The sequence below is a fragment of the Pan troglodytes genome, chromosome 19 (assembly GCF_028858775.2).
Source record: "Pan troglodytes isolate AG18354 chromosome 19, NHGRI_mPanTro3-v2.0_pri, whole genome shotgun sequence".
NCBI classification, from domain to species: domain Eukaryota; kingdom Metazoa; phylum Chordata; class Mammalia; order Primates; family Hominidae; genus Pan; species Pan troglodytes.
Genome location: NC_072417.2, coordinates 12,188,503 through 12,200,904, shown reverse-complemented (window position 1 = coordinate 12,200,904; position 12,402 = coordinate 12,188,503). Strand labels below are relative to the sequence as shown.

General features: G+C 56.5%; 1 protein-coding gene, 1 long non-coding RNA gene and 1 other non-coding gene across 4 annotated transcripts; all 3 read left to right on the top strand.

The window, feature by feature from the left end:
• The first annotated feature begins 326 nt into the window (after positions 1–326).
• LOC129137515 (uncharacterized) lies at positions 327–6,071 on the top strand. Its single transcript, XR_010152744.1, has 5 exons — positions 327–464; positions 1,229–1,371; positions 3,123–3,205; positions 3,561–3,873; positions 4,522–6,071. It is a non-coding gene; the product is annotated as an uncharacterized LOC129137515 (long non-coding RNA).
• Positions 3,588–3,672, top strand: MIR22 (microRNA mir-22). The gene has a single exon (NR_031994.1). It is a non-coding gene; the product is annotated as a microRNA mir-22 (primary transcript).
• A 1,179-nt stretch (positions 6,072–7,250) lies between the features above and the next one.
• Positions 7,251–9,912, top strand: TLCD2 (TLC domain containing 2). Of its 2 annotated transcripts, XM_054669935.2 has the most exons (4): positions 7,413–7,495; positions 7,677–7,759; positions 7,982–8,064; positions 9,359–9,912. In XM_054669935.2, the coding sequence occupies exons 2-4, from the start codon at positions 7,696–7,698 to the stop codon at positions 9,809–9,811; spliced, it is 600 nt and encodes a 199-aa protein (XP_054525910.2). In that variant the 5' UTR covers positions 7,413–7,495; positions 7,677–7,695; the 3' UTR covers positions 9,812–9,912. The 2 variants fall into 2 exon arrangements, with proteins under 2 accessions (XP_054525909.2, XP_054525910.2); XM_054669934.2 differs by lacking the exon at positions 7,677–7,759 and having other exon boundaries at positions 7,251–7,495.
• The last annotated feature ends 2,490 nt before the right edge of the window (positions 9,913–12,402 follow it).

The following is a 12,402-nucleotide window of genomic DNA, read 5'->3' as shown; positions in this document are numbered from 1 at the left end:
CAATTACCTGATGGAGTGCGTATTTAACAGAAGGAAGGATCTCACCCTCCAGCCTCATCTCTCCTGCTCAGTTACCCTCAGCCCCTATTTGGAGCTGAAGGAAAAGGCATGGATTTCAGTCCACATGTTCCTCTTTGGGGGACTTGCGGGGATTGATAAGGTAGGGCAGGTCTCCGGCTTGCCCCTTTAAAAACGCCGACCAGCAGCTTTTGCCAAGTCACTGGGTTCATTTCACTTTTTGCCCATCCCCCGCTCATCTAGACTCTGATTGGCCCCTGGGGAAGGAGCAGCCTGCTCATTGGTCTCCACCTTCGAATCTCTTCCCTAAGTAGGCCTGAGTCAGTGAAGAGCTTTGGAGGGCGGGACTGAATGGGGGTTAATCAGAGGATGCGATAGCTGACCATTTGCACTTTGGCATGGCCCATCCCCTAATTTCTGACCAGAAGCCCTCCCTCTACCCTAAGGTGAGGACTGTGCTATGAATCTTTTGTTAGAAAGCTACCTCTTGGGAGGCTCTGGGGGCTCTTCTGGGACTGGGAAGAGACATCCAAGAAAAAAAGCCTCCTGTGGTTAGGAAGAGCCCCCAGGAGGAGTGGGCTGGGCGAGGCGAGCACCCTCCCTCCTCCAAAAACCCTGGAGAGCTCTCCAACGGCAGTCTCTGCTGCCCTGGGGGCTGACGCTCTGCCCACTCCTGCTCCTGGGTCCGCTCCACCTTTCCTTAAAGAGCTATAGCGTCCCGCAGAGGCCGGCGAGTCAGTTTGGGGAATGTCTAAAAGAAGCACTCACGGCTCCAACAAGGAGGGGCTGTCGCCCTTTAAGGACTTCCCTGGGCTGGATTCCGAGCTCAGTTTAAAAATGCCAACTCACAGAGCGCGCTGGGTTCTGGGAACGACGGTGTCAGGCTGAGAACTACACGGACCAGCATGCATTGCAAACGCAGACGCCGTGACTTTCGCCTGCTCTTTAAGACTCTCGTTTGACGTAGCGCTTTTCTAAGAGGGTCGCTGACGCGGAGGGCTGGGCCACACCTGTCCGTCTATTGGCCGGCTCCTCAGTCGGTGGGCGTGGCTTCGTGCAATTCTGCCCGGCAAAAGGGTGGCCTCCTTGCCAATCAGAGCCAGGGCGCCCGGAGAGGCGGGACCAGAGCGAGGCCCCGTCGGCCCCCGGGTGGGTGGGGCCACGTTGCCCAGCAGTGGGCGGTGATTGGCCCCGGGCGGTGCATTCGCAGCTCGTGCGTCACGACGCCGCCAGCTGATCGGAGCCTGGAGCCGGTGTGTGCTGGGTGCCGAGAAGAGACAGCGCCGCCGGCCGTGGGGAGCGGACGCAGTGATTTGCTCCCCCTCGTGCAGCAACCCCCACACCCAGCACCAGGTGGGTGTGAGCTGGCGACCCGGTCACGCAGCGGGGAGCCGCGGTAACGGGATGGAGGGTGAAAGTGGGGTCCGGGCGGCCACACCCAGCCCTTCCGGGAGGAGAAGGGGCGGCGGGGGCAGGGGCGCCTCGGGGAGAGGGGCCTGGACTGGCCGGGTTAGTGTGTCAGGAGCTATGAGGAAAGAGTCTGGGACGGGAGTCGTGGCGGAAGGGCTGGCGGAGTGGCGGGGGGCGGGGGGAGAGCCGAGGGGCCGGAGGGCCGGGGGCGGCTCACCCGGCGGCCCCCGGTCTGAGGATACAGGGGCCGGCCATCTAGCCTAGGGAGGGTCTGGACCCCCCGAGCGGGCGGCGAGGAGGTGCTTTGCCTCTGCCGGCGTTCACTGGGTCAGGGCCAGTTCAGCGCCAGTTCAGCGCCCTGGCAGGGAAGGGGTCGCTGGGCGGGCCGGCCCCTCCTCTCGTTCTCTCCAGGGGATGTTATGTAAGGGGGGAGGGGAGAGGAGTAGGGGGCGGCGGTGCCGGGGCCTTATGCAACCCAAAGGTTAGGGTTTCACCGTGGTTGGGCGGGGGGAAGAGGGCAAGAGGAGGGCCTGGAAACTCTAACCCCCGCTCCCCAGACTAACTGGCCGTCTTGGGCCGAGAGAAGGTCACCTCTGCACCTCCCCCCAGCCTGTCCGGTTGTGAGGCCCCTAGCCCAGGCCTGGCCCTGACTGCCTGGGAAGCCGGCTGGCTGGGTGGGGCGCCTGGGTTAGTCATCACTGGGCTGCCTCTCTCCCCACCTCTCGGCCAACTCTTGGCCCCTCCCCATGGCCTCCGGCGAGGCTGTCACCCCCACCTCCCTCCGGCCCTGGTTCCAGCCTCCAACTCCTTTGGCCTGTCATCCTGGCTGTCAGACTGGGCTAGGAGCTGTCAGAGTGCCAGAGGGTTGATGGAGCAGCTGGTCAGAGGGTCAGTGCCCTGGGCCCACCCCGCCCTGCAGCCAAGGGCACCTGCTTGGCACAGACTCTCAGCAGCTGTTGAGTCCTCTGGGTTGAACAGAGCTATCTCAGACAGAGGAAGGTCGGACGGAGTTGGACTGGTCACCCAGGGGAAGGAAGATACACAAAGTTCATGCCTCCCAAGAGGGTTTCGGAATTTGAACCGCACCCCGTATCCCCCAATCTTTCTTACCCTCTGAGTATAGAAATTCCAAGGCAAGACCGCCTTGGCCCCTCAGCCTGGCGTGGGCCATGCCCTTGGACTGAGTGTCAGCACGGACCCGCCCTCCCCAGCTCACATCCCCCGAGCCTGCCACGCCCCCAGCCCCCTCCCTGGGCCATGCTGCAGGGCCCGGCTTTTCCTGCTGATTCATGCGTTGGAACTGTGGGGGCGGGGCTTGGAACTTGGAACAAAGTTCAGACATGGAGGGGCCGGCAGACAGCCTGGAATTCATACCAGATGTACCCGGAATGCGCAAGCGGAATGCCTGGCATCTGAGAGTCCTGGGGAAGCTGCCCAGCCACCCTGCCCATACCTCCCTCCCCTCCAGCCTGTAGTCCCCTGCCCGCCCCTCACAGCCCCGGCCACCCTGCCGATACCTCCCTCCTCTCCAGCCTGTGGTCCCCTGTCCGCCCCTCACAGCCCCAGCCATCCTGCCCATACCTCCCTCCTCTCCAGCCTGTGGTCCCCTGTCCGCCCCTCACAGCCCCGGGGGCCTCTGCTGACCTTCTTTCAAACGCTAGGCCTCCTCCCTTCCTCACTCTTCCCCAATCCAGGCCCCCAGAACTCTCCTTCCAGCTGAACTCCCTGGGAACAAGTCAGTTGGGCTGATCACTGAACTCACATTTCTGGACCTGAGGTACCACACTTCTAGTACCTGCGTGCTGGTGGGTGTGTCCAGGGTCCCGGGCCCCGCCCTGTCTGAATGCTGAGGAGGCTGGGCCCCCAGGGGCCGCTAGGGCAGGGGAGGGTGAGAGCAGGACTGGGTTTCTCTAGACTCCAGTTCTGGAAAGAAGAGCAAGGGAAGTCTGTTTACAGCTGCCTCTTGCTGCTCAGCGAGGTTAACAGCTTCTGCAGGCCCAGATCAGAGCTGCAGCCCTGCATTAGAATCTCAGAGGTCTACTGGGGCAGGACCCTGATGGCCAGCGAGTGGGTCAGCGTTGCAGCAACATGCCCTGCTCAGATCTTTCCCATTTTCCCTCCCTTTCCCTTAGGAGCCTGTTCCTCTCACGCCCTCACCTGGCTGAGCCGCAGTAGTTCTTCAGTGGCAAGCTTTATGTCCTGACCCAGCTAAAGCTGCCAGTTGAAGAACTGTTGCCCTCTGCCCCTGGCTTCGAGGAGGAGGAGGAGCTGCTTTCCCCATCATCTGGAAGGTGACAGAAATGGGCTGGGAAGGTCCGGACAGCAGGGTGGATGATAACATTTTGGGCAAGTTGGAGAGCCTTTGCCCAGATTGGCCCGGCAAGGAGCGGTTTTAGATTAGAGACACTGGCTGGATTGAGGAGTAGAAGGCTCAAACAACCCAAGGTTAGTTGGTCTTTGTGTGACAGTGCGAAGAAGTGGAGAGAACACTCTGTCTCCCCGACTTCCTTCTTGACCCTCCTTCCGTATCTTTCATTCTTCCCCACTGGCCTTTCCAGATGAGGCCCAAAAGTAAGCTCACTCTTGAGGGAAAAGTGATACTAAACCCGGGCGTGAGGAGTCATCCTTCTGCTCTTACTTTTCCCTGCATTTCCTTAGGCTGGCCTAGACTCTAGATTCCTGGGCACTTACCTGTATCTGAGACCCTTAGACCTCCTGTCTCAGTTTCTCCACCTGTGAGATGGGCAGTCACACAGATGAGTGTGCATGAGGGAATCAGAAGCCCATCTGGGTTGACTCAGAACCCGGGCTCTCCCCCTGCTGTGGGTGGAAACAAAACACCTTTTCACAGAAGCTGTTGTCCCTCCCCCATCCCTGATACCATCACCCAGAAGCTGGGTGGGGGAATGGGAAGCTGGAGGAGGGGGTTAGAGTTAGACCAACGCGAGGAGCTAGTAAGAGCTCGCCTCTCTGTGACTTCCCCCCATGCAAGGGTGGCCCAAGGCTTCCCCTGATATCCGAAGCAGGACGGCAGCCCCTTGGTGGGATTCTAACTGCTGCTACTCTGTTTCTTTCCTCACTTTGCTTTCCAAGGTGGTATGTGATCCCCAGCTCAGGCCTGTGCAGACAGGAAATTCTCCCCTGCAGCAAGTAGGGGAGGTGGGTTGTGGGATGTGACCTCCTTCCGGATATCAGGCAGTGAGTATAAACCTGCCACCTCCAGCCCTGATCCATTCTCACCTAGCGGCTACAGGAAGCTGTGTCTGTTCGATTTGGTGGGAGGAGATGTGCAGGGAGCTGTATCTTGTCCTCCGCTTGTGAAAAACTCAAGGATGTGGAGAAGAGTAGACCGTGGAACCCTGCTCTTCTGCAGCCAAGCTGAGGGGCAGGATGCGTGTGGGACAGTGGTAGAGAAGCAGGGGATAGACTCATAGGCTGCAACAAAGGTCACTCTGTCCCTGGACACTGCCTCCGTACTTTCTCCTTGCTTCACTGGCCACAGCATCTCCCTCCAGCCCTCGCTATGTGCCTCTGCCATCTTCACGCATCATGGAGCAGAGGTGAGGAGAGGCAGCCTGGGAATATGGAGACCAGTGAAGGACCAGGCCTGGAGAGCACAGGGTCCTACCTGGGCATCCAGCAGAGGAGCCCCTAAAGGCCAGGAGCACCCCAAGAGGAGGGAGGGCAGCCAGCCTCCATTGACGGCGAGCCTCCAGCCCTCTCCTACTTGGATCACCATTTCTCTCCAGGCTTTCTGCCTCCGAGATGTGGCACCATAGTGCGGTGCCCTGTGGCTTCACCGCCCTACTTCCACCTCCGCCCAGCCTGTAATGTTTATATAAGCAGCCTCAAGGACCAAGAACCATCTGCGAAAGGACACACACAGGAAATTCATAAAAGAAATCTGAATGGATAAAACCATGAAAAAAAGTATGCTTCATTAGTAATTAAAGAAAGGCAAATAGAGCTGGAAGCATTTTTCCCTTAGCAAACCATAACAGAAAAAAAAAGACCCGATATTAGCAAAGAGACTACTGAAAAAACATTCCCATACATTGCGTGTGGGAGTATACATCGGTGCAGGCTTCCTGGATGACAGTTGGGTGATATGTGTCATGTGGCCTAAAAGCCTCCATGTCATTTGACCTACGAATTCTATCTTTGGGAATTTATCCTAAGAAAATACTTAAGGATTTAGTTAGTGATAAGATGTTCATCCCAGCATTGCAATGGAGAAAAATGGGAAGCAATGGTTTGGTTGGGAATTTATTCCTTTTCTGCTGTAACGAAAGTTTGCAATAGGGGATTGCTTAAGTAAATTATTGTATCTCCATCCAGATGGTGGAGTACCGCGCAGACATTAAAAGTCATGTAAAAGAACATCTGACTGAAAGAAAAGTGCTCCTTGAATATTATAAGGTTGTAAAAATAGTGCATGTTATGTGATTTCAATTTTGTTTTTTAAAATATGGGTGTATACTTGTATACGTAGAGCAGATAAAAAAGACGGAAGGCATACTAAAAAATGTTGAGTGGTTATCTTTGTATGGTGGAACAAAGTCACTGTAATTTTCATCTTTGGTTTTTCTGTAATTTCCAAATTTTCTACATTTTGTATTTCATATAATAAATATAATTTAAGAGATCAGTGTTATTATTTAAACCTTTGGAGAGGTGGGAGTAGAAGAATGAAGGGAAGACCTCAGCTTTTTTGGTGAGAAGGTTTGGTTGGGGCACCTCTTGGTTTATGAACTTAATTCTTTGAAGTAGCTGGAATCCTCCCTCTCAGCCTGCAGGAAACAGCTCTGACTTGCTGACTGTCTGCCAGCTGAAGAGGTGGAGTGGAGTAAGGTGGAAGGAAAGCAGTGCAACCTGGGGCTCTTCAGGTGGTGAGGGGCTGGGGGAGGCTCTTCCTCTTAAGGCTGGAGGGTTCCGGAATCCTAACCCCCCTGCTACTGAGAGCAGGACAGGTCTGTTTTTCTCTTCTGACTCTGTCCCAGCCTTGAAGGGACCCTGTGTTACCTTTCCTTGCCCTCGGATTGAAGATATTCTACCCACCCAACGGGTACCAAGCCCTTGGGGAAGGAAGTGCTTTTCAAGACTGGGGGCCAGCGATTCCCTTTTGCGTCCTCTTCCTAATGAGGCTCCTCCGTAGGGCCGAAAACAATGCTGGGGGTCGGGCCGGGGCCCAGTGGGTCGCTTCTCCAACATGGGGGCTCCTGGGGGTTGTGGGGGAGGGGGAGCAGAACTGCTGGAATTACAGGTTTGCCGGGATATGGTAAAGGCGTGGAAACCTCAGGAGGCAGAAGGGGTGACTCCAAGAAAGTGGGGCACCCCGTCCCCACCACGGACGCGGGGAGGGAAGTGGGGGCGGCGGCCAGGCTCGGGCAGGTACGAGTGGGCTGCGCTAGCCTCTGCCTTGCAGGGTGTGGCGGTGGGTGGTGATGACGCTCAGCAGGTGAAAGTCGCGGGAGCCGGGAAGAGGAGGTCAAGGTTCGTGGGTGGGGCCCGGGAGTGTCAGGTGAGGTTAGACTGGAGACCCAGGTCTGCAACTCCAGCGCTTCAGGACGCTTGGAGCTGGGGAGGACCCCTATTGGCGAACATCCCGGAGGCCCCCCGAGCTCCAGGGCATGGTCTACTGCCCGGAGCCCCCGAACCGCTCCCCCGGCTGGAGCAAGACGCAATCGGTGGCCAAGGCTCCGGGGGCGGCGGCCCCGCGGCTGCTCCAATCACCGCACAGGCGAGGGACTGGGCGTGGACGAACGGGGAAAAGTTCCTGCTGATCCCGAAGGCGCGGCGGGGAGGGGAGCCGGGGCCCCAGCCCTGCCGGGAAGCGGGTTCCCAGTCCCGGCCGAGAGCGCGGGCGCCGAGGGGACCGACCCGGACCCCCCGCACCCCCCCAACCGCCAGGCCATGGCTCCCACGGGGCTCCTGGTGGCCGGCGCCTCCTTCCTCGCGTTCCGGGGGCTGCACTGGGGGCTGCGGCGGCTCGGGACCGCTGACAGTGGTGGAACCTCTGCGTCTCCCTGGCGCACAGCCTGCTCTCGGGGACCGGGGCGCTGCTCGGGTGCGGGCTTGGGGGCTCGAGGCGCACGGGGCGAGGGCGAGGGGTGGGAGGCTGAGGCCGGGAGACCCGCCGGGCGTCTCCAGAGCTGAGACTGGGGTGGGGGTGCGCACAGGGAGACTGCGGCCGGGGCCTCGAGAGGCTGACCATGCCCCCCCCCCATGTCCCCACCCCATGCCCCCAGCCTGTCACTGTACCCTCAGATGGCCGCCGACCCCATCCATGGCCACCCGCGCTGGGCTCTGGTGCTGGTGGCTGTGTCTGTGGGTGAGTCTGCAGGGAAGGCTGGGCCGGTGGTGGGGATGGGGCGGGGGGCAGCTTCTGCTGTCCTTCGAGGTCCATTCCCCGCCCCCATGGGGGTTAAACGTTCCTGAAGGCTTTACCGAGGGAAAACGAAGAACTGGGAGAGGGGCGGGGCGGGGGGGCTGGAAATCCTCTCTAAGCTGCCCGGGCTCTGGAGCAGCCTAACCCCTACCCCCATGCCCACAGGTTACTTCCTGGCAGACGGAGCTGACCTGCTGTGGAACCAGACCTTGGGCAAGACCTGGGATCTTCTCTGTCATCATTTGGTGGTGAGACTCTGAGGGGAGAAGCCAGACAGGAAGGGAGGAGGGGAGCCCTGTTCAGCCCGAGGTTCCCAGTCTCTCCTCATTCTTTTTTTTTTTTTTTTTTTTGAGACGGAGTCTCACTCTGTCACCCAGGCTGGAGTCCAGTGGTTCGGCCTCTGTTCACTGCAACCTTCGCCTCCTGGGTTCAAGCAATTCTCCTGCCTCAGCCTCCCACGTAGCTGGGATTACAGGCACCTGCCACCATGCCCAAGTAATTTTTTGTATTTTTAGTAAAAACGGGGTTTCTCCATGTTGGCCAGGCTGGTCTCGAACTTCTGACCTCAGGTGATCCGCTCACTTCAGCCTTCCAAAGTGCTGGGATTACAAGCATGAGCCACCGCCCCTGGCCCTCTCTTCATTTTTCTGTCCTATAATTTCCCACAGTTTCTGCCCCCAGCTGGTGCTTGGCTCCCAGTCTTAGGCTGAGTTAGGGGGAGGAGGCGGCTGCTGGCCACAGCTGGGGAGTCCAGATACCCACCAGGCCAGGGCACCTACCATGCCAGGGCACCCACCATACAAGGGCACCCACCATGCCAGGGCACCCACCATACAAGGGCACCCACCATGCCAGGGCACCCACCATGTGAGCCTAAGGAGTTTGGGTGCCCCCACAGGTGTCCAGCTGATCACAGAAATGTGGAATATGGAGCTTTTCTGAGAAGGGGGTGTCCTGGTATAGGGTGTGGGTATGGGGCATGAAAGCCCTAGGCCAGGCACGGTGGCTCACGCCTATAATCCCAGCACACTGGGAGGCCGAGGCGGGTGGATCACGAGGTCAGGAGATCGAGACCATCCTGACTAACACAGTGAAACCCCGTCTCTACTAAAAATACAAAAATTACCTGGGTGTGGTGGCGCGCACCGGTAGTCCCAGCTACTCCGGAAGCTGAGGCAGGAGAATTGCTTGAACCCAGGAGGCAGAGGTTGCAGTGAGCCAAGATCACACCACTGCACTCCAGCCTGGTGACAGAGTGAGAGTCTGTCTCAAAAAAAAAAAAAAAGCAAGCAAGCCCAGGAATGGGAAGTTAAGGGGGCATTAGGGGGTGAGACAGCCCCTCCCTGGGCCAAGCCTGGTTCCATCTATGGAAGGGTTGTTTCAAGGCTGCTCAGGGCCCCAGGATAAAGGTAAAAGCATAAAGGTCAGGTGTTTGGGGAACCCCACAGACTGCGTGGAAGCCTCTTTCTTCAGGCCTGGGTTATTGGGACATGATGGCTGGCAGGTCATGGGGGTCCTCTGACCTGTGACCCTGGCTCCCAGGTGGTGAGCTGCCTCAGCACCGCTGTTCTGTCTGGCCACTACGTGGGCTTCTCCATGGTGTCTCTGCTCCTGGAACTGAACTCTGCCTGCTTGCACCTGCGGAAGCTGCTGTTGCTTTCTCACCAGGCCCCATCCCTGGCCTTCAGCGTGACCAGCTGGGCCTCCTTGGCCACCCTGGCCCTCTTCCGCCTGGTCCCGCTGGGGTGGATGAGTCTGTGGCTGTTCTGGCAGCACCACCAGGTTCCTCTTGCTCTGGTCACCCTGGGTGGAATTGGGCTGGTCACTGTGGGCATCATGAGCATCATATTGGGGATCCGTATTCTGGTCAATGATGTCCTACAGTCTCGACCCCATCCACCCAGCCCTGGCCGTGAGAAAACCAGGGGGACCAGGACACGTCGTGACAATGGACCTGTCACCAGGAACAGTTCGACTCTCAGCCTGAAAGACTAGAGAGAAGCCATGGGCCCCTCGCTGGGGGAGGTGGGGCCAGGACAAGGAGATGAGGGTCTTCCATGCACAGTCCCCCATCAGGGTGAGGGCCAGACTTGCTCATCAGAATCTCAGTTTCTCTTCCAGCTAACTCACATCCCTTCCCCTTCCTCGGATCTAAGAAGAAATGCTGATGTTGGATGGGTGGGAACCTGGGTTTCTGTTCACTGAAATCCGTCATCAGATGAGCATCCTTTCCAGCAAATAAACTCAAGAGGTACAGCTAGAGCTATCAGTAAAGGGTGGCAGGAGGCATGCAGCTGGAAGAAACTGCCAGTGGAGACAGAAGCTCTTTGCTTTAACCCAGGGACAGATGGGGGAAGGTGAAGTCCCACTAGGATCAGAGAGATCTGGTATGGGGCGGGTGGGGACAGAGAGAAAAGAGATCTCACCTATAACCAAATTCTGGCAGTGGGAGGAAGGTAGAGGAGGTGCTATCTGTGGCAGCAGAGATGGACGTGATAGTTGCCAAGAGACAGAACCTGGGCCACAGCAATTGCTGCTGATGTTTCTGGTTCTCAAAGCCACACTCCTGTTTTTCTTTTTCTTTTTCTTTTTTTTTATGAGACGGAATCTCACTCTGTCACCCAGGCTGGAGTGTAGTGGCACGATTTCGGCTCACTGCAACCTCAGCCTCCTGGGTTCAAGTGATTGTCCTGCCTTAACCTCCCGAGTAGCTGTGACTTCAGGCATGCACCACCAAGCCCAGCTAATTTTTGTATTTTTTGGTGGAGAGGAGGTTTCACCATGTTGCCCAGGCTGGTCTCGAACTCCTGACCTCAAGTAATCCACCTGCCTCGGCCTCCCAGAGTGCTGGGATTACAGACGTGAGAACAGGCGCACACTCCTGTTTTTCTCCTTAACCCTGGTCCTGCTGTGTCTAGCCTTTTATTTTTATTTTTATTTTTAGTATCTTTTGACTTTTCTTTTTTCTTTCTTTTTTTTTTTTTTTTTTTTTTTGAGACAAGTTCTTGCTCTGTTGCCCAGGATGGAGTGCAGTGGCTTGATCTTGGCTCACTGCAATCTCTGCCTCCCAGGCTCAAGCAATTCTCCTGCCTCCCACCTCAGCCTCCCAAGTAGCTGGGACTACAGGTGCACGCCACTGCACCAGGCTAATTTTTGTATTTTTTTGTAGAGACCAGGTTTTGCCATGTTGCCCAGGCTGGTCTCAAACTTTTGCACTCAAGTGATCCACCCACCTCAGCCTCCCAAAGTGCTGGGATTACAGACGTGAGCCACCGTACCCAGCCCCTTTTGACTTTTCAAAGACAATTCGGATTCTTAGAGGAATGAACACAGGGCTAGGTTTGTCTTCTTAGGACGGCACTGAAGTCTAGAATTACAGAAGGAAAGGTGCCCAGTACAGAGTTTTCCCAGGCCCAGGCTTTCATGGAAGAACAAGGGCAGAGGTAGACTGTGTGAGAGAAGGCTGCAGGAGGATAAAGGAATAGCTGGCCCTCTGGCCGGGCGCAGCAGCTCACGCCTGTAATCCCAGCACTTCGGGAGGCCGAGGCGGGAGGATCACCTGAGGTCAGGAGTTCAAGACCAGCCTGGTCAACATGGTGAAACCCTGTCTCTACTAAAAATACAAAATTAGCCGGGCATGGTGGTGCATGCCTGTAATCCCAGCTACTCAGGAGGCTGAGGCAGGAGAATCACTTGAACCCAGGAGGCAGAGGTTGCAGTGAGCCGAGGTCGTGCCACTGCACTCCAGCCTGGGCAACAGAATGAGACTCTTGTCTCTAAAGAAAAAAAAAAAAGGAAGAGCTGGGACTTTTCTGAGATACATTCATAAAGTCTTCTTCCTCCCTGCTGCTTCTGCTGCGTTTTTTTCTGTTGAACAAGACCCCTTCCTTCCCAGAACATCCAGGTGACGGGAAGTGCCCAGCAGATTAAGGCTGCTGTTCCACTGAACAATGGACTGAGAGAGGCAACCCTTAGCCATCCACAGAAAAGCTACGTGAGCAAAAGCAAGAGACAGGAAGATTGTCTTCAAAAAAAAAAAAAAAAAAACCTTGCTAAGAAGGGGAGGTACAGAAAGATACGAAGAATGACAGAGACAGACATACATAGATTGAGTGATAGATAGAAAGAGAGAAGGATTATTCACATAGAGGTGACAGAGGCAAAGAAGGATGGAGGGCAAAAGAGACAGGCCCTAGCAGAAATATGGAGAAAGGCTGTCATAGATCCTGAGAGACACCAAAGTCACAGAACTGATAAAAGGGTTATAAACAAAAAGGACCAGAAAAATAGAAAAAAAGGTCGACAAGAAGAGACCCCAAGGCTGAAAGGCACAGAGAGTCTAGACAGTGAAATAGAGTGAGTGACAAGGAGAAACACCCAGGCTCAGGAGTGATGGAGGAAATACTGGCAGATAGAGAGATCAGAAGAGCAAGAGGAGAGGTGGGAACAGAGGAGAGCGGGGACGAGTCCAGGGAGCTGAGAAGCAGAAGGCGGAGGAGGCAGTCAGTGGGAAGATTCACCGACAGAAGAGACCAGGAGATATGGGGACTTGGAGGCAGGCAGAAAGACAAAGGACAAACAGCTGC

What these genes read in the sequence shown, in the direction of transcription:
- TLCD2 (XM_054669934.2), top strand. Translation starts at nt 7,342, where the DNA reads ATGGCTCCCACGGGGCTCCTGGTGGCCGGCGCCTCCTTCCTCGCGTTC. An exon ending in GGGACCGGGGCGCTGCTCGG is followed by an intron (nt 7,496 to 7,981) that starts GTGCGGGCTTGG and finishes CCATGCCCACAG; the next exon opens with GTTACTTCCTGGCAGACGGA. An exon ending in TTCTCTGTCATCATTTGGTG is followed by an intron (nt 8,065 to 9,358) that starts GTGAGACTCTGA and finishes CCTGGCTCCCAG; the next exon opens with GTGGTGAGCTGCCTCAGCAC.